Genomic DNA, 21,356 nt, shown 5'->3' with positions numbered 1-21,356 from the left:
GAGACTCATGAGGTATTTCCCTTTTGTAGACTCTGGGAGAGGGTGATTACGGTCTTAGTTGTATTTCCATTGCTGAGCTCACTAAGGTTCTAATGCATGTCTCCAAACCCATGGTTACACAGATGTCCCTGGGTTTAGTCACTGGCTAACAAAACAAAATGAATAGACATGAACATGAGAGACTGTGGGGAAGAGGAGGTTTGACGGGAGTGGTAGGGAGATGGGAGAGAATAAGAGGTGGAAGGGATTAATATGCGTTGTGTATATGTGTGAAATTATCTAATGACAAATTTAATAACATTAGAAAGTTACCTTTTATTCATGATTTAAAATACTAATGTTTCTTCCCAAATGATCCTTTCTATTAGGAAAAAACCTTCAAAATGATTCATTAATGAGGAAACGCAAGCTTCAGTGATATAAAGAAACTTGTTTTCCTGTACTAGGCAGATGATAGAAGGAGATGCAGGATGTTAAGTATTTATACTAGAGAGCTGTTGTGTCAATTTCTACTTGACATGATGCAGAATCTCCTGAGAGATGAAACTACGAGCCTTCCTGGGGGGAATTAATCTTGATTTTCCTGCCCACTGTAGGCCCTGGTGGGAATCCTACACTATGTAGGCAGAGGAAATGGGTTGGGTAAACAGCAGCCTGTATACATGCATGCATTGCTCTGCTTCGTTTTAATGTGGACTGTGTTTTGTGATGTGACCCAGGTGCTTCGATCCTCCTGCCTTGACCTTCCCACCATGATGGACTGGACCTTTAACTTTTGAGCTAAATAAACTCCTCTTTTCCTCAACATGCTTTTGTCAGATTACTTGATCACAGCAACAAGAAAAGAAGCTAAGACAAGAATCTGTACATCATGTATTTTAAAAGACAAAACAAACATGTTTATCTTTTGGTTAGTCTTTTCTTTTTTAGAAAAAAATATGTGCCTATGTTGTTGTTCAAGAGTGGGTTTGTCACCCCTTTATGATAAAGGTCTTGGAGAGATTAGGGATACAAGGGGCATACCTAAATATAATAAAAGCTATCTACAGCAAGATGACAGCTAACATTAAATTAAATGGAGAAAAAATGAAAGCCATCCCACTAAAATCAGGAACACGACAGGGCTGTCCACTCTCTCCATACCTCTTCAATATAGTGCTTGAAGTTCTAGCAATAGCAATAAGACAACATAAGGTGATCAAGGAGATTCGTATTGGAAAGGAAGAAGTTAAGGTTTCGTTATTTGCAGATGACATGATAGTATACATAAGCGACCCCAAAAACTCTACCAAAGAACTCCTACAGCTGATAAACACCTTTAGTAATGTGGCAGGATACAAGATCAACTCCAAAAAATCAGTTGCCTTCCTTTACACTAAGGATAAGGAAGCAGAGAGGGAAATCAGAGAAGCATCACCTTTCACGATAGCCACAAATAGCATAAAATATATTGGGGTAACTCTGACCAAGGAAGTGAAAGATCTATTTGACAAGAACTTTAAGTCTTTGAAGAAAGAAATTGAAGAGGACACCAGAAAATGGAAGGATCTCCCTTGCTCTTGGATTGGGAGGACCAACATAGTAAAAATAGCAATTCTACCAAAAGCAATCTATAGATTCAATGCAATCCCCATCAAAATACCATCAAAATTCTTCACAGATCTGGAGAAGACAATGATCAACTTTATATGGAAAAACAAAAAACCCAGGATAGCCAAAACAATCTTATACAATAAAGGATCATTTGGAGGTATTACTATCCCTGACTTCAAACTCTATTACAGAGCTACAGTATTGAAAACAGCTTGGTATTGGCATAAAAACAGAGAAGTCGACCAATGGAATCGAATAGGAGAACCTGACTTTAACCCACAAACCTATGAACACCTGATTTTTGATAAAGGAGCTAAAAGTATACAATGGAAAAAAGAGAGCATCTTCAACAAATTGTGCTGGCAAAACTAGATGTCAATCTGTAGAAGAATGAAAACAGATCCATATCTATCACCATAAACAAAACTCAAGTCCAAATGGATTAAAGACCTCAATATCAGTCTGAACACACTGAACCTGATAGAAGAGAAAGTGGGAAGTACTCTACAACACATGGGCACAGGAGACCATTTCCTACGTATAACCCCAGCAGCACAGACATTAAGGGCAACATTGAATAAATGGGACCTCCTGAGACTGAGAAGCTTCTGTAAAGCAAAGGACACTCTCACTAAGACAAAAAGGCAACCCACTGACTGGGAGAAGAACTTCACCAACTCCGCAACTGACAAAGTTCTGATATCCAAAATATATAAAGAACTCAAGAAACTAGACCATAAAAGGCTAATCAACCCAATTATAAAATGGGGCACTGAGCTGAACAGAGAATTCTCAACAAAAGAAGTTCAAATGGCCAAAAGACACTTAAGGTCATGCTCAACCTCCTTAGCGATCAGGGAAATACAAATCAAGACAACTTTAAGATACCATCTTACACCTGTCAGAAGGGCTAAAATCAAAAACACCAATGATAGCCTTTGCTGGAGAGGTTGTGGAGAAAGGGGTACACTCATCCATTGCTGGTGGGAATGCAAACTTGTGCAACCACTTTGGAAAGCAGTGTGGCAGTTTCTCAGGAAATTCGGGATCAACTAGCCCTGGATCCAGCAATACCACTCTTGGGAATATACCCAAGAGATGCCCTATCATACAACAAAAGTATATGCTCAACTATTTTCATAGCAGCATTGCTTGTAATAGCCAGAACCTGGAAACAACCTAGATGCCCTTCAATGGAAGAATGGATGAAGAAAGTATGGAATATATACATATTAGAGTACTACTCAGCAGTAAAAAGCAATGACTTCTTGAATTTTGCTTGCAAATGGACAGAAATAGAAAACACTATCCTGAGTGAGGTAAGCCAGACCCAAAAAGAGGAACATGGGATGTACTCACTCATATTTGGTTTCTAGCCATAAATAAAGGACATTGAGCCTATAATTTGTAATCCTAGAAAAGCTAAATAAGAAGGTGAACCCAAAGAAAAGCGTATAGGCATCCTCCTGAATATTAACCTTCATCAGGTGATGAAAGGAAACAGAGACAGAGACCCACATTGAAGCACCGGACAGAAATCTCAAGGTCCAAATCAGGAGCAGAAGGAGAGAGAGCATGAGCAAGGAACTCAGGACCACGAGGGGTGCACCCACACACTGAGACAATGGGGATGTTCTATTGGGAACTCACCAAGGCCAGCTGGCCTGGGTCTGAAAAAGCCTGGGATAAAACCGGACTCTCTGAACATAGCCAACAATGAGTACTACTGAGAACTCAAGAACAATGGCAATGGGTTTTTGATCCTACTGCACGTACTGGCTTTGGGGGAGCCTAGGCAGTTTGGATGCTTACCTTACTAGACCTGGAGGGAGATGGGCGGTCCTTGGACTTCCCACAGGGCAGGGAACCCTGATTGCTCTTCTGACTAACAAGGGAGGGGGACTTGATTGGGGGAGGGGGAGGGAAATGGAAAGCGGTGGCAGGGAGGAGGCAGAAATCTTTAATAAATTAATTAATTTAAAAAAAGAGAAAAAAGAATGGGTTTGTGTACAATGAGTGCAGTCTCTGGAAGCCAGCGAAGGCATTGGATCCCATGGAACTGGAGTTACATGTGGTTGTGAGCGACCTGACGCGGGTGCTAGAACCAAGCTTAGGTACAGCAAAAACAGGAAGTGCTCTTAGGCACTAAGACATCTACCCAACTCTAGTTAGTGGTTGATATTAAACAGAGTATGTTGAAACCAGAAAAGTCCCAAGCCTGTAGCAATAGAAAACAACAAAACAAACAAACAAAAAAACCCTTCAGTGAGGAGTTTGGACAAGTGCTTACTAAATTCTCAAGACTTTTTCCAAGCAGCAAAAACAGTCAGTACAGAATTTCCATAGGCTTGTGTCCCTGGTGGCACACCAGCAAATGCAGCACCTCAGTCCATCTTAAAGATATCCACCAAGGGAACAGTGAGCATTTCGGGTCAAAGATGCTTTGAGAAATCCTTAAGCTTCTGCCAAAGTCAGAGGAGGTAAAGAAGTTAAAGACATTTAATGGCGATGTGTCCAAGCTTTCTCCTGCAGATTCCTTTCTGTACGGCTGGCTTTCGGTTTGGACTGAAGCCATGGTGCTAAGAAAGGAATTCCTACCGTCTTGCTCTTCTCTGTACAAAGATATAACAATGCTAAAAACTACTACAAAAGAGCTGTCGAGTAAGGAGCTACATTCAATATTACACTCGGTGCTCCAGGCTGGGAATATCATGAGTGCCAGAGGGATGCTGGCAACGCTATAGGATTTAAACTGTCTTCTTTACTCAAATTGGCAGACACAAGAGCAAACAAACCTGGGATGAATTTTCTGCATTTTGTCATTCAGGAAGCCCAGAAGCAAGATGTCATCCTTCTACATTTTTCTGAGAAGTTGCAGCATGTTCAGGAAATTATCTCTGGATGTCACTGAGGCAGAGCTTAACTCTTTGTCAGAACAAAATCGCCTCAGGAAAACATCCAGTGGAACCAGGAGCTGGCTCAGCAGATGGAAGACTTCCCCCAGTTTTCTGTGGAACTGGAACTGGAGCGGGGACTCTGGAAACGGGAGCTGCAGGGCAAGGCTCATACCTTATAGATTTTTTTCTGTAAAGACAAACGGTGAAACTGGATAGAGGCTTCTAGATATTCAGAGACTTCTGTATTTGTAGTCAACAAAGCAGTTAAGGACGGGAGGAACAGGAGCAGAAATAGCTACAGAGGCTGAAGGAGCTGGAACAGAAGCGACGTTCCTGGACAACTGGGGAGCTCGGGGGGGGGGGGGGGGGGGGGGGTTGGCAGGAGCAGCAGTGAGAATGATGTAGAGATACTAGCTAAGAAGGGCACAGAAGATCTGCCATCCTTTCGGAAGCCCAGGCCCACCAGCCCCTCCTACTGCCCTCCCAACAGCCGTTGCTCTCGCCTCACCCTGGGCATCTCTGCTGATCTGACCGAGAGCTTTTGACCTTCTTGGAGAGTGCCATCAGCAGTCCAGAGGACCCCAACAAATTCAGTTTACCTCAGAGCAGACCCACCATCGCCTGGATGGAGCCCAGCGAACAGCAGAACCACGACCCTAACTTTGCGCAATAACCTCAGGCCTCCAAGAAGCAGAAGAAAGCCCTCTCCACTCCACCCCCACCCCCCCCACCCACCGCTTGACAGAATCAGCTTCCTTCCAACACTCCAGCTGGTTGAGCCAGCAACTCCTTTCCCACTGGCTGCGGAGGAGCATGGCGAGTATTCTCCGGAAAAGGAACGGTGAACCTATGGGGCTGGGTCCCGCACAAAGCCCTCCTCTCTTACCACTGGATCTAGGGAACGTGAATGGGTCACAGGGTTGGCCCAGTTTGACTGCCAGAGTCCCAGGAGCCTGGGGGAAGCATTTCAACTGACTTGTGTCCTACAGAGCTGCTCTCTCCAGGGGATCAGAGCTCACAATTCTTTGATGCTTGGTGACAGCCTCACACCCAAGGGCACAGGTCCCCAGGAGGATCTCAGCCCAGCTGGGGAGAATGACAGGGCTGTCTCTGATGAAGCCAGCAGTGAAGCTCTTGTGTTTCTGGTTGTCACTGACCCAAAGGTAGGGATCCTGGGCCTCTGCTATATGTCTCAGATAGCACAGACTTCTCACTGACTCCTGACTGCTCAGATGCCGCGCAGCACGCCCCCGTCTGCACTCTATGAGTTAGAACCCAGTTCGCCAGCTTCGGGCAAGGGGCTGGAGGTTGAGGAAACACACGCAGAGACAGACTGACACACGGACCTTCAATCGCTAGTACAAAAGCCCTTCTTTAAAAGCACCATGGAGGCTTAAATACCCTGCAGTCAATGGCCAACAGGTGAAAATCCCATCCTCTGATCCTCTAGGCAAAGCACAGCTTTTAGTAACTTCAATTAGAAGGCTCTAGCAGGGAAGAGCAGCTGAAGGCCAGGACTCAATTAGTCCCAACACTCAGAGGGACCCAACTCCAGACGAGAAGGAAAAGAGCTGGAGGAAGAGAGAAAAGGGGGTGGCTCCGTGTTCTCTGGGACTGGAGAGGCAGACAGCAGTCAGATCTTTTCCAATCCTGCTTCTAGTTCCCCTGTGGAGGTACCTGCTCCCGAGTCCAGCTGTCAGGGTGGCCTTTCGAAGGACAGAGCCAGCGAAGGAAAGGATACCACGGCACTAAAGAGAAAGTCCCTCAAAGAGCTATCACCGGGGGTCTCAAACCCAGGCAGTGCCTGGTGTAGCCAAGGGGCAGCACCCAAACCTGTGAGAACTTTGAACGCCTCTGAGAATGAGCGCATGCGCAAGGTGGTACCCATCTTCAAGTCCAACAGGGAAGCAGCGCCCTGGAAGCATCCGGAGCCGGCATTCAGGGCCTCCCTCGGGAGACACCCAGCAGCATAGACACTGCTGTCACGAAGGAGCTCAATACAGGGGACCTCTGACATTTCGCCCAGGCCTCACATGAGTGGACCTGGGGCAGAAGAGCCCAGGCTGCCCTGCTCGAGTGGCAGCATGAGTGGGTGGTCAGGAAAGGAGGCCTTGGGACAGCCCGGGGCCTTATTTAGGAAGCCCAGATGTCAGAAACATCTCCAGACAGAAACCCAAAGAAAACAAAGTCAGCCAAGTCACAAGACCCTGAAAGGCCCAAGGAAGAGCCCAAAGTACCTCAGGCTCCAAATGTCTCTCGAGCCCTTCCCCTTATCCCAAGTTTTGCTTGAAATATGGTGGCCTCCTTATCTTGGTGCATGTGTCCAGAGCCTCTGGCATCACCAGGACAGTCTCCCAGCTGCAGCTTGGGGTCAAAGGTGGCCCTGATGACTCTGCCTCAAAGGGCAGTGGTACTTTGAAGAGGGCCAACAGCGCCAGGACCTCCAAGAAGTGTCCTGAATCTTCTGGGGGTTCAGGTGCCAACACAAAAGCCCCACTGAAGGGCACGGGGAAAGATCCTCTCACAGACTGAAGGACTCAAGGCCGGCAACTCTAGGGAGGATTCTCTGTCCCCTGCAAAAGTGATGGGGCCTGTCTACATCTCTGCCTTCTGGGATTTTACCTGCAAGGACAGGCTGCTGGGGTGAGGCCATGAGAGGCCAATCTTTAATGTCTTGTTACACATCAAGAGACTCACAGGTCACATCATGAAAGGAACGTGGAGATCTGTAGCCTGCTGTGCAGACCTCTGCTTCAAAATCAAAGCTGAGAGTATTCTATTGCACAGAGTGCTTTCCCAGGCCCCAGCACCTCCTATCGTTCATACTCAGGATCCTAACCCTAACTCCTACACGAGACAAAGATCTGGTGATAGTCTGGACATGTAAGATGGCAATTCTTATGTAACAAGTAAAAAAAGTTCTGGCCAGTTTTTATATATCAAAGACTTATTTTTAATATTATAAATATAAAATGATGTTTTTAGCTGGAAAAAAAACAGTACAAAGTTAGACTAGCTAACACCAAGTAGGAAGAAAAATAAAGATAACATAGGCTAATCAAGAGGCGAATCAGCAAAACTTTGTCAGAACAACTTAATATGTAGAGATTATGCCCATCCCAGAAACCATATATTGGAAAATAAAAAGTCCAGTGTTCAGTGTGAGATATATCGCCTCAGCTTGTTAGACAGAGGTATTCCATAGGCCCCCAAACAATACAAACCATTGCCATTGCTCTTGGTTGACCACTAGAACTTGATGGTAAGACTGTATTGCTGCAGACACTACACACGTTAGTCATAGGACATGGAGAAATCAGTGTGGACTCACAAGAAATCTTCCTTCCTGATGGGTAGCTCTCTGGTGGTTTGAAAGAAAATGGCCCCATATAGACTCATAGGAAATGGCACTATTAGGAGGAGTGACCTTGTTGAAATAGGTGTGACCTTATTGGAGGAAGTATGTCACTAGCGGTGGTCTTTGGGTCTCAGAAGCTCAAGCCAGGCCTAGTGATTTACTGTCTTGTCTTGATGCCTATGAATCCAGATATAGAACTCTAAGCTCCTTCTCCAGCACCATGTCTGCCTGCATGCCACCATATTTCCCATCATGAAGATAAAGGACTAAAGCTCTGGAGCTGTAAGCCAGCCCCAATTAAATGTTTCCCTTTATAAGACTTGCCATGGTCATGGTGTCTCTGCACAGCAATAGAAACCCTAACTAAAATATTCTTTTAGTATTGGAAGGTGTTAGAAAGGCTTCTGGTATTGTGGGGGATCATGAACAGTTTTACCCAGCTCTGAACCATGTGAAATGTAATGACCAGTGTGGCAAGCTATGCCCATAAATGCAGTAATGACAAGAATGTCATGGATGTAGTCAACCACTTTCTCACAGGATGTAAGACCCACTCCACTGTAGGAAACACATGTCTAATACTTCAAATCTGGCCGAGAATCCATGGTTGAGGCAGGGGCCCCTGGAATGAACCTATTCCTATTATTTTGCTAAACAGACATTGTATCAAACTGCCTTTTAAATCCCTATCTGTAGAACAGCTCTCAGATCACATCAGAGAAGTTTCTTTGTGAAGTAGGTGTGGTTAACACATTTATGACTGGCCAAAGTTCAGAGAGCACCCAGTCACAAACGGGACCTCCACATCACACCCCATTGCCAAGGCTCAGAGACCATTGCAGAAGTGATGGTAGAAAGAGTCACAGGTCACAGGTCACCATAGCAAAACATGCCTAGCAGTAAAAAAGAAAATCAATTTTCAACATAAAAATAATTGCTGTGTGCATGAATATGTCTTCATATGTTTCCTTTTAGACTTTTCTTCAGATGTACATACTTTTAAAAAACTGACATAACGCATATATGTTCTTTTGGTTTTACTTAACAAATAATATGTGTTTTGATTAGACTATTACACGTAATTACATTCTATTTCATCATAAAGACATGAAGACATGTTATTGTATGAAAGCATGCTAAAGTGTAAGTTACTTCATCAAGTTTACAGAATTAAACAAACTCTGTTTGTTTCTCATGATCCTCTCTGGAATGTAGGCACACACTTCAGAGATGGTATAGCAACACTCCCATGTCATGAACCATGGAATGTAGGCACACACTTCAGAGATGGTATAGCAACACTCCCATGTCATGAACCATGGAATGTAGGCACACACTTCAGAGATGGTATAGCAACACTCCCATGTCATGAACCATGGAATGTAGGCACACACTTCAGAGATGGTATAGCAACACTCCCATGTCATGAACCATGGAATGTAGGCACACACTTCAGAGATGGTATAGCAACACTCCCATGTCATGAACCATGGAATGTAGGCACACACTTCAGAGATGGTATAGCAACACTCCCATGTCATGAACCATGGAATGTAGGCACACACTTCAGAGATGGTATAGCAACACTCCCATGTCATGAACCATGGAATGTAGGCACACACTTCAGAGATGGTATAGCAACACTCCCATGTCATGAACCATGGAATGTAGGCACACACTTCAGAGATGGTATACAACACTCCCATGTCATGAACCATGGAATGTAGGCACACACTTCAGAGATGGTATACAACACTCCCATGTCATGAACCATGGAATGTAGGCACACACTTCAGAGATGGTATACAACACTCCCATGTCATGAACCATGGAATGTAGGCGCACACTTCAGAGATGGTATACAACACTCCCATGTCATGAACCACGGAATATAGGCACACACTTCAGAGATGGTATACAACACTCCCATGTCATGAACCATGCCACCAATTCTAGACAGATAACTCCATCATCACCAAGTGTTCTGCTCAGACACATTGTTTAGAATAGGCAAACCTTCCAGCCTATGGGCAAACACAAAATCAAACAGAAGAGGCAAATGAGAAGAAAGGCAATTGCTAATCTGGAAGCACACCTAGGAATTACACACATTGCCTCTCTTCACACTCGAACCACAATACAGCACCAGCTTAGAGAAAAAAATTATAAGTTCTGGACAGCTCATAATTTGATTACTAAGAAAAAGAGGAGAAGGGATAAACACTAAAGGACTAATGAAGGGGTCTGCCACTCATTTTGAGTTCTTATAGCACAGATTTCATTTATCACTTCATTTATCAGCATCTCTTTTAATCTATTAACATGACTAATACCTCCAGGTTTTATACCACTAATCCTGGTTGGGTAATATTTACTAAATATTACAGTGAAGACTGGGGTGGGTAGGAAGAGGAAAAGTCAGGCAATTTATACATTTTGAAAGTTTATTTTTGAGATGTATAAATATTATATAAGCATTTGATTCTAACTGTATAGCATAAATGATGAAGGCTCAGTCCCCACTTGATAACTTGTCAATACCATCATCAGCTCCCTCAAACAGCATTCTCCTAGGCAACTGAGCAGTGTAGAAACCCATAGAAAGCCCACCCAGCTCAGCACTCCACCAGCAGCTCGATGCTCTTGGCCTGCCAGCCGAACCCTGTAGCACAGAAGGCTGGTGCTGGGCTCTGTAAATTTTCACTCAGGGAGGGTTACTCTCACTGTCTGAATAGAGCTTGCTTTTTCCCCAGGGCTACACTCTAGATATCAAGATAGAGTCTTGGAGTTTCAATCATTTTAATTGACTAGTTTACTATCAGGGGCTAAATCAACTCGGACCCTTTCTGGATCAAGCCTAGAAATCCGGTGGTAGACTTTCTTGATAGTCACAGCTCAACAAACATCAGGACCTTTATCTGTTGTGCTCCACAAATGGGCACACCAATTTCCTTTCACTGTTCTGGTTCTCTCTGAGACCCCTCCCTCTTTTCCTTTTGTGCCGCCTTGTTACACTTCCAGCCAATCTTCTGTCAGTGATAGCTTAACTATGAGTGGTATCTTGTTCGGGCATCCTTGGTTAAATTCTCTAATTTATGCTCACCACGTACATCACAATGTGGCCTTCATTCAGGGACACCCGTCCTATACTTCAGCAGCCAGTGGAATAGGATGACAATTCCCTATTGCCTAGGAATGTAATGACCATGCAAAATACACAAATGTCTCATACAATTCTTTAAGGAATGTGCTTTACTTCAAAATATTAGCCAAAAGACACAGTATTGACTAAAACACAGGCCCTCAGCATCAGGGTCAGGATGCCAGATACAGGATTACAAAATCAAGTCCTTAGATCACTGGGAAATTTCTAACCCTCGCAACTAAACCACGAAGAGATGCTGTCAAGCTTTCCTAATGAAACTCCACTGTTTGTAGAAACAGAAAATCTTCTTTGCCTTAGCTCTCAGTTTCTGATGTGTGATAATGAGGAGGACAGAATGTCCCGGAGGGTAAGCCGCAGTAATAATCATGCTAACACCGTGGAGTCTCAGACTCTTCCTTGCATGGGAAGGAAAATAGAGCAGGGTAGCCACTGAATATGGAATGTAGAACAGGAGGAAACAGATCATCAGCCGCATGGCACCCATGTGAGCCTCCACCTGGGGATTCCAAAAGCTGGTAGTGTTTCTCTTCATCGTCTGTATATGTCTTCTCAGGGAGTGTATTAACAAGGAAGCAAACGTCACATTGAGCACAAACTGTAACAGCGAGCTCAAGATCAAAGAGGCTGCTAGGGTGAAGATGCCCTCACTGAGGTCAAATAATGTGTCATTTCTCCCCGTTATGTGTTCAGGGAAATGTGACATCTGTGTGAGCACGAGATACAGGAGAGTGGTGAAGGCAGAAATGAGCAGGCAGGCCAGCAGCAGGCTGGAGGTCTTTGCAGAGATTGTCCGTTTCAACAGAATAAACACTGGGTGCTGGAAATTAGTAATTTTCACACAATACAAGCTGTTCAGCAAGGTCACTAGCCAGAGACTGTTGGAGTCCAGAAACTTCCAACATATTAGAAAAAACGTGGAAAAGTAGACTGACCTTAGAGCATTTGCAGTAAAGTAGAAAATGTTCAGGAGAAACAAGCCCAGAGACAAGAATCTAGTGATGGCCAAACTGAACAAAATCCTGTCCGAAGAGGAGATTCTGTGGCTTTTGATCCATGTCTTATAAATGACCACTATAATAAAGAGATTTGCAGTGACTCCTACAAAATTAAAAATAAGCGTGGCCACATACATAAATAAGAACGTCTTCCAAACCATCACTACTCACTGAAGCCTCAGTGTTTGCAGTGCCGATGAGAACAAACTGAAATGTGGTGAGGTGGGCACAGTGGTCAGCCTGCAGGGCTCCTTTTTCCTTATCCACCGCAGCAAATGAGCCCTTTCTGCTCTAAGAGGCAGCTGCTTTTACTGGGATGCAAATCTTTCAAAGATTACATTACTATTTCTTCACTCCTCGTCTTATTTTCTTAGAAATGCCTAATTGCAAGCACGCCGAAGTGAGTCTGGAATCTATTCCTCCATGAGCAGAAAGACTGCCGCATCAGACTCCAGGAATTTCAAACCCGGACCAGAGTGCTCTGGCCCAAGACTATGGAAGTCTCATGCCTCGCTCTTCCCATCCCCCTTCCCTCACGGCCTGTCTGAACCAGTGTGTGTGTCCCCGACTGTTGACACTGCAGCCGCTGCCACTCTTCGTCCCTCCACATCTGAGGTGACTTACTGATCCGTCCCCTTCCTTGAGACAAACTCTTTGTAAGACAAGTTGAGGAAAGGGGCAAAGCAGAGAGAGGGAAACTGTGCCATAATCTGTTCTGGGGTTCACCTAGGAAAAAGATCCGCTCTTTCGTATTTTCCTTCATAAATCTGGATCTATACTTATGTCTATGTAGCTACAATATGTCCCCACAGGCATCAAAGTATTTTGATGTAAAAGCCAGGGTAACTGTTTAAGCAATGTAGGTTAGAAACTCACATTCAGAAATGCCATGTATCCTAACTGATTATGTTCACAAAGTTAAAGAATTTTTCATGATACTGAACAATATTCTCACTGATTTAGTGGCAATAAATAAATGTCTATTCTTCTCTTTAAGTAATATTAAACATCAAAGTATATATACATATATATCCTATAAATTTTAAAAGCATATGTGCATCTTGGAAGGAACAAGCATAGGGAGAAGAGAGAAGAGGAGGAAGGACAAGAACATTTGTCGTTTTACACAGTCAAAAAAACAAAAAAATTTATTTGGAATTAACATCAGTAAAATGTCAATGAAACACAAGAATGGACCGGAACCTGGAATCCAAGGGTCTTGGTTTTTATGCTCTTGTTTACAGCATCACACAAAGCTTGTGGAAAGTGCTATCTTAAAAGGATTGATGTTGCTGCATAATTCATTGATAGACATAATGGCAGCCTTCACTTAATCCAGCACTTTGCAAAACACATTGTTCTAAAATGTTGACACACATTGTCTCAAGAATTTCTACTACTCTCTGCATGATGTTATCATCCATATTTTAGGGTAGGGGAAAAGCACAAAAATAATTCATCCAAGGACAAAAATGGGAAATTGACAGAACAGAAATCAAGCCCATATCTGTGAAAAGCAAATGCTTTTGCTCTTCGTCTCAAGTCCGCAGCAGGTCTTCATTTACATACACATAAAAGTTAAGGTAAAACTAATATACAGACTGGCTATGCTTAAGTTAATGGTTATTAAAATACATCTCCATGTCTGCATAGTGAATGTTCTTAACATTAGCAGTTCCCAAAGACTGTTGCTCCTGTCCAAACAGTCCTGTGGAGAGAGGTCTTCAGAAGCATGGCTTTTATCTCTGAGACAGGTAGAATCAGGGGCAAAGCAGGCAACACCTCTCCTATTGATGGTATGGACTGATAAATGGGAGAGTCAGAGGGCTCCATAGTGTTGACCTAGGCTGAAGAATCCCCAGGCCCATCCTACGCCCTCTGCTATTCTATGACACAAAGAGTCCCTTAGATCCAGGCTTCCAGTGAGCACAGACGTGAAAGCATCACCACAAATGTCTGCTTCAGCTTGTTGTTGTACAGAATGAGAATAAATGAGTCCCCGACAAGGTATGACATTGTAATGACTACACCAATTATCCTGGCAATCTTAGGTGCTGGTAGGAAACGACTGAATGACAAAATTAGAAAGCAAAGAAGGTAGCCTAGGAAGAGTAAGAGGAAGGAGAAGATGATTCTGATGGCTCGTTTGTGAGCCTCAGTACTCTGATCTCTGGAACCAATACTATATTGCTGCATCTGTTGTGTGTGCTTCCCCAGAGAAAGGAGGAGCAGAAAGTAAGCAGCCAGGGAAACAATTAAGGGAGGAAGCTTCCACAGATTTACAAGGACATGCATCAGATCATATTCATTTGTTTTCAGTCTGTAGTATTCGGTCATATTGGATGTGCCTCTGTGTCCACTGAGGACAGAATAGATTTTAAATTCATTAGTCAGAGAAATGGTACAGACACAGGATAAGAGCAGTGCACCCCACAACATCCCAACAACCACCCTGGAAGCTCTCCATTTGAGCCAGAGGAACGTGGGGTGGGAGAAACTGGCTATTTTCAAGCAGTAGAAAACACCAAGACAGGAGAAGAGCCAAAGACTGAAGTGGTTTGTAAATGTCCACGAAACATCAATAAGTTGCATGACTATCCCTGAGTTGTGGGTATGGTAACAGAACGCTATTAAAAGGCCATCAGTAAAGATGATCCACAGCAGAATGATTCTGAAGAGGGCCAAGCTGGTGATGATGAAGTCAGACAAAGACATTTTCTTGCTCTTAAGCCAGTGGCTGCCATTGACCAACCCAATGAAACCATTCACCAGATTTCCAAGAATAAACTCAGTGACAATGAGAACCAGGAACACCCCTTCAGTGAATCCCAACATATCAGAACTTAGGTCAACCTGCTCCTGCTTCTGTTCATGGATCTCATCTCCTTGTCAGTTTTAAGCTTTTTTTCTGAGATCTACCTCCTCCTGTTCCTTCACTGCATGATTTAGTCTGTCTTACAGCTTTGTGGAGCTGCTCTGATCCTCTTCACAGACTGTGCACAATGTCATTTCTATGATCTTAACAAACCAGTTCCTAGTTAAAATGCAAATAGTGGCTGGTGTCACATGGACAAGGAAGGCATCTTAGTCGCAAAGAATATGGAGGACTGAGGCTCAATTTCGGAGGGAGCGTGCATTGTGATTTGAATGCAAAACATCTCTGATCAGCTCATGTGTTTGAAAACAAGGTCCCCAGCTGGTGGCATTGTTTGGGAAGGTTATGGAAACCTTAGGAGGTGGAACCTGGCAAGAGGGAAGTGCATTACTGTCACCAGAGGTGATTGGAATTTGATTCGGGTACCATTTTGTGTTCTCCGATTCCCATACAATATGATGGGCTGGCCTGCTGCACCCTCCGGAACTATAAGGCCCAAATAAACCCTTTCTCCCATAAGATATTTTTATCGGGGAATTTTATCACATTAACAAAAAAAAAGAACAACAGGAAAGTGGTGCTGGGAACCACCCAGAAAAGAAAGATGAATAGTAGCTAAGGGAAGCATAGAACTACCTAAAACGTAAGAGGTCTTATTTCTCCGAGAACAGGCGAAACAGGGAAACGCCATAATTCTAGCACACTGGAACATTTAAGAGCATAAAGTTCAGAGTTACTGGTCATAAAATCAGCTCATTTATTAAAAATTACTTAACCTCGGGCTGGAGAGATGGCTCAGCAGTTAAGAGCACTGCCTGTTCTTCCAAAGGTCCTGAGTTCAATTCCCAGCAACCACATGGTGGTTCACAACCATCTGTAATGAGATCTGGTGCCCTGTTCTGGCCTGCAGGCATACATGCAGACAGAATACTGTACACATAATAAATAAATAAATCTTAAAAAAATTACTTAACCTCAACTAGTGAAAACATTGTCAAGTTTTGAATTTTGCAAATAAGTCTCAATAGTCAAAAATCAACTTTGCATAAAGATTCAATTTTTCTCCCTACCCTCAAATGAGTAACAAATTTTCCTGGCATCATATGTTGAATAACCTATGCCACATACTACTTTTATTGGCTATTATCTCTACATAAGCATGATCAATTTCTGGACTCTATAATGTGTCATTACTTTGCTTTGTATCCACATCAACAGTATACTTCCTCACAATACACACACACACACACACACACACAAACCTTAAGTAGCAGAGCATGGCCTCTAGCTCATTCTCCAAGATGTTATTCTTGGGCACTTGCTTGTCAAAGCATCTTCAAAATCAGCTTGTTGTGTGTCCCCCAAAGGATTTCTAAAAATTGATTTAAATTTCTTTCCAACTATAACGATGGCAATGTTTCCAATAATCATGTTGTACCAGTGTCTTTTAATGTGTTTCAATAAGGTTTTATAAGGCTCCTTGGAGATCATTCTTCAAAGACTTTATATTCTGATATTCTAACACTTTTTCAAAATTAACTTTCTTTGATGTTGCTTAGAACTTGACAGTTGGGTATTCCTTAATTTCCTGTAACTCTTATCTACATTTATTCTTGACGTAATCACAGCATTTGTGGGCCACTTTCTCTCCATGATCCTAACAGTACTTGCTAGAGTTAGTTCAAGTATGTTGTTAAGAGTGCTCCTCTTTCCATAAAAAAAAAAACTTTTAATGTTTAAACACACCTTTGGTACATAGTATTTATTTGTAAGCCACAACATCAAAATTGGTGCACCATTAAAGAACCCTTTGTTCTGTGATTGTCCATGTTTTAGTTCATATTTTTAAGATGTTAGACTGAGTGGTTTTCTTTCTGCAAGCCCAATGCTAGGGACTGCATGAGGTCCCTGTTCCCCAAATCCATGTAGTCCTTAGCCTCCTTGTAACATACCTCGCAGAAAAGTACTTGGAGATGACGTTTTTAAGGAGGACGCTAAGGTTATGTGAGATCAGAAAGGCAGGGCTCTGCTACTGCAAGCACACAAAAGAAAGGGCAAGCGAACCCAGCAGGACAGCCGCCACCAAGCTAGGAAGTCTTCTCCAGAATGATCATGTTGGTCCCTGAGCACAGCTTCCAAGACTAAAAGGCAATGTCTGCTCTTCTCACTACCAATCTGTATTTCTTCCTGGCTGCCTGTGCAGACCAACAGACCTACCAATGTAAAACAAACTATTCTGCACTTCGGAAATCCTCCCAACTCAATTCTCTAATCTGCCATCTGTAAGGGAAATATAAAGACTTTTTTTTTAGAGACAAGGTTTCTCTGTGTAGCCTTGACTGTCCTGGAACTTGCTCTGTAGACCAAGCTGGCCTCAAAACCAGAGATCCACCTGCCTTTGCCTCCCGAAAGCTGGGATTAAAGGTGTGTACCATCTTATTCTTAACCTACCTATTCCCTTAGGAGGGCTACAAAGGTTCCTCACTAGGAACTATAAGAAAAATTTAGCTTGACAAAAACAAGAACAAAAACAAAAAGTTTGCTTAGTCTGACTGCTAACGTTTTGTATATTTTTCATGTCCCAACTCCCTCCCCAAATTCATAATGATCTGAGTTTAAATGGGAAAGACTATGGGATCACTGATGTCTTTCTTACTTCAACTTGCAGTATAAGAATATATATGTATATATAGCAAAGATGTAACCATTTATGTGACTATAAGGGTAGATGTTTGTGAATTTGTAAGGAATATATTCAATTGCACACAAACACAAGAGGTTTATTTGCATTTCCCAAAGAATTCAGAGGTAGGCTGTCCAGGTATGCTCTGGTGGTTGTATATCATCACAGTCTTGGCTTCTTCCATCTTCTACTCTGAAGACTACTTCATGCTCTGGATGGCACCTGGACATTCAGCCAGCATGTTCCCATTACAGAAAAGAAAGAAAAGGTCAAGGAATAAGAGTCTAGAGAAATACAAAAGACACATTTCCAACAGTTCATCTAAGAACTCTCCTAAAAGCTCTACCAAATGACTTACACACAGCCTTTAGGCAATCCAGAACAACAAAACCAAGGATGTAGTATTTGAGTTGTGAATATTGTCATTCCAAACAAACACCAGTTCTGTGAACACAGAAATAATGGATAATGAGTAGTGTATTAATGACATTTGTAGCCTTGAATTATCAGAGCCCGGAAAGGGAGCTGTCCTCCCAGGGTTATTTTCTATGTCCCTTGCCTTGCTTAACTGTAGACCTTCCAGCAGATGTCCACCCTCTCAAGTCTGTTCCAATGCAGAAACACAGTGGTACTGTCTACTGCACACCCGACAGGAGGAAGCTCCAAATAGCATGGCTGCTTTTTCTCTTACAGCTACTAGATGCCAGACAGGAACTCTCCATTTTTCTTGACTTTTTCATGTGTGCTTGTGTATGGTATACCCATGCTACGGTACATATGCCCATGTGTACATATGGTGAAAGTCCATATTGGTTTCTTCTGTTGTTCCCCACCTTATTTTTTAAGATAACCTGCAGCTCATCAATTGGTCAGAAAAGCCCTGGGAGCCTCCTGTCTCTGCCTCCTGACACTGGAATTACATGCATGTACAACTGTACTGGGTTTTTTACATGGGTTCTGGGTATCTTAACAGCAAGCACTTCACCCACTGAGCCATCTCCCCCAATCTTTTCTTGAATATTGCTAAGCTACAGCAAGCACAGGATCAGACTGAAACTAGAGCATAAAATGTGTTTAAACTATCTGAATTACAATTGTTCCTCAAGCCCAAAGAGGGATACATAAATTTCCCTGGGAAGGGAAAACAGAAGATATCTCCTGAGTCAACTGGGAGCGGGGATAGGGAAGGGGACACGAGGGATTGGGTTGAGCAGGCTGGGGGATAGGAGAGGGGGAGAGTAGTGAAAGAGATGTCTTGATAGAGGGGGCCAAGATGTTCTGAACATTGTTTTCATTTATGATTATGTCACACACACACACATATATATATATATATATATATATATATATATATATATATATATATATATATATATATATATATATCCTCTTCGCAGCAGGCCTATGAGGTAGGTACAATCACCCATTTTACTCAAAAAAAAAAAAGAGAGAATAACTGAAGGCAGAGGAAATCAAGTAACTCACATTCAGCTGGTAGGTGGATCTGAACTGTTGGACTGTATCGCCTTGCCTCTGAAACTTAGTACTAAAGACCACCCTTCTTTCTTTTAAAACAACTCATAAGACAGAGAAAGTTGACCTGGACACTTGTATAGCAAAATAAGACCTGGAGGTCTAAAACAAGCAAATGATTGGAAAATTTTTAGAAATCAAAAAAAAGATGCTTCCATAGTGTGGCTGCACGACACTGCCAGCTGCAGAAGTCACCCACTATCATAACATGGGGAGCCAAGAGGAGACAGAGAGAAAAACTGAGGCATGAGACCAAAGTTCGAGTCTATTGGTGCCACCATTTTCTAAAAAGTGAGCCTAAAAAATTGATTTCAATGCTAGGTAAGTCAAGAGTAAAATTAGCAGACACCCCGAAGCTACTCGACCTGTAAGGAGACATCTGCTTGACACAAGGAAAGTGAGACTGTCCAGAAGCCAGCAGAGGAGCTGGGACTTGTTTTCCTATAGGATCACCAAGAGAGTAAGAGTACAGATATTTCCTTCACTCCTAGTTCTCTCCCTAACTGAAAGCTACTAATTATCCCTAGTATATTGGGAAGTACACCGTACGGGACACACCAGTTTAGCAGTGGGAGACTACAGCTACCTAAGGCCAGTGGAAGGTGAGCACTGAGCAGAAAGCTAAATGCATCACTCACATACCTAAGTTCAAACTCCCACTGTGTTTCTGAGCTTCATCTGTAAAATGAGACTGCCACTTTCTTCTTGGAAAGTAGTTCCTCACACGGTACAGACTCATCCAGTGGGCTAAGACATGTCCAGCATTGCCGTGATTGCTGCCACTGTCTCAGAGGTTTCCCCGTGACTTACTAACCTGAGGGCCACTGCTCCTTTGCTGATTTGTCTTGCTGTCATGCCCACCAGTCTTCACAGCACACAATGAAAATCCTGAAAGTAAAATGATCCCGCTCTCATTTCCATGCCGATGAACCAGCACAGCACAGTGTGCTAGCCTGAGCCAGATGGGGACGAAGGGATAACTGAGTAGGGAGAAACTAATTCTAACAATTAAATGACCTCTTTTGGGAACAAGGGGAAACTTCTTGATAACTTCCTCACTGAATATGAAACTTAGCCTATAACCTAGTTGGCAACAATAACCAATCTCTCTAAATAGCCTAGCGAAAACAAATGTGTTTTGGGTTTGAGGCTGTATGAGTTATCCTCCATTCTGAGAACTGTGACGGAGGTAAACAGGGTCTCACGCTGGCCAGTCTCTAAAGTGCATCCTTCAGAGCTATGTGCACACTGTTACAAGTGAACGAAGACAAAGGACATAGCCTAGGAAGATGCTGAAGAGCAGGGGGCTGTGGGCATGACAGCACTGGCTACAGGGTGAGCAGGGCTACCTCTCCATGGTTTGGAAGCATGCATGGGAAGTATGACATAAGGAACTAGACACAATACGCTAGAGACAATCAGCATTTGCTGCTTATCTTTCCAGCCTTTTAAAGCACATCTATTCTCCTTACTTTTGAAAAATAACTATTTTTCAAAATTAGATACTACCACACATGCCATTAGACATTTTTTCTCCTACCTTTCATCTTTCCATTTAACATGGAATAAAAATCCCAAATCAAACTCACTAGTAAGTTTTCTGTAAATTTATACCTTGATACATAATCACATAAAACATAATCACATTAAAAAGGGAGCTTACAAGACCCCAAACTTGAATTACAAGTCCCTATAGTCTCAGGGCGGTTAGATTCTACAGGTTTACTCTGTGCCTGGTCCAGCCTGGGAGCAGTGGAGTTTTTCAGCAGATGGGGCTGTGTGGGATTAGGTGTCAGCAAGCCTGACTGGCTTGGGATTGGCCAAAATCACAGCCTGAGTGAGAGTGATGCTGCCTCCACCTTGTGGCCTGTTGGAGACTGGAGGGCAGGCAGTCTCCAGCTCATGGAGCTGACCTGCAGGATGCACTGCACTACTTCAACATCGGAGACTCGGGAACAGCTTGGCTTTGGGTTAGCTCTTATACAAGATCAAGTTTTTTCCACTTTCACCTTATTTTGTTGCTGTTGTTTTGTTTTTTTGCGACAGGGTTTCTCAGTAGCTATGGAGTCTGTCTTAGGACTAGCTCTGTAGACCAGGCTGGCCTTGAACTCAGAGATCTACCTGCCACTGCCTCCCAAGTGCTGAGATTAAAGGTGTGCATCACCAACACTCAGCTGCTTTCGTCTTGTTTAAATTTCACTCAGAAATACACATAACCCCTCACAAAGTTTAGAATTATAAAAACTGCTTTGCTGA

General features: G+C 43.1%; 2 protein-coding genes and 1 pseudogene across 2 annotated transcripts; 1 reads left to right on the top strand and 2 right to left on the bottom strand.

Annotated features, from left to right (window-relative positions):
* Nucleotides 1-3,785: 3,785 nt before the first annotated feature.
* Nucleotides 3,786-7,075, top strand: LOC142838253 (FH2 domain-containing protein 1 pseudogene; annotated as a pseudogene).
* A 4,177-nt stretch (nucleotides 7,076-11,252) lies between these two features.
* On the bottom strand, nucleotides 11,253-12,170 carry Tas2r4 (taste 2 receptor member 4). Its single transcript, XM_075953613.1, has one exon. The coding sequence runs from the start codon at nucleotides 12,168-12,170 to the stop codon at nucleotides 11,253-11,255; it is 918 nt and encodes a 305-aa protein (XP_075809728.1).
* A 1,744-nt stretch (nucleotides 12,171-13,914) lies between these two features.
* Tas2r3 (taste 2 receptor member 3) lies at nucleotides 13,915-14,844 on the bottom strand. The gene has a single exon (XM_075953943.1). The coding sequence runs from the start codon at nucleotides 14,842-14,844 to the stop codon at nucleotides 13,915-13,917; it is 930 nt and encodes a 309-aa protein (XP_075810058.1).
* Nucleotides 14,845-21,356: the final 6,512 nt, after the last annotated feature.

The sequence above is a fragment of the Microtus pennsylvanicus genome, chromosome 19 (assembly GCF_037038515.1).
Source record: "Microtus pennsylvanicus isolate mMicPen1 chromosome 19, mMicPen1.hap1, whole genome shotgun sequence".
Taxonomy (NCBI): Eukaryota; Metazoa; Chordata; class Mammalia; order Rodentia; family Cricetidae; genus Microtus; species Microtus pennsylvanicus.
Note: the sequence above shows the minus strand (reverse complement) of the source record. Positions and strands in the feature narration are given on the sequence as shown.

Coding starts and splice junctions, on each gene's coding strand:
- Tas2r4 (XM_075953613.1), bottom strand. CDS start 12,170: ATGGTTTGGAAGACGTTCTTATTTATGTATGTGGCCACGCTTATTTTT.
- Tas2r3 (XM_075953943.1), bottom strand. CDS start 14,844: ATGTTGGGATTCACTGAAGGGGTGTTCCTGGTTCTCATTGTCACTGAG.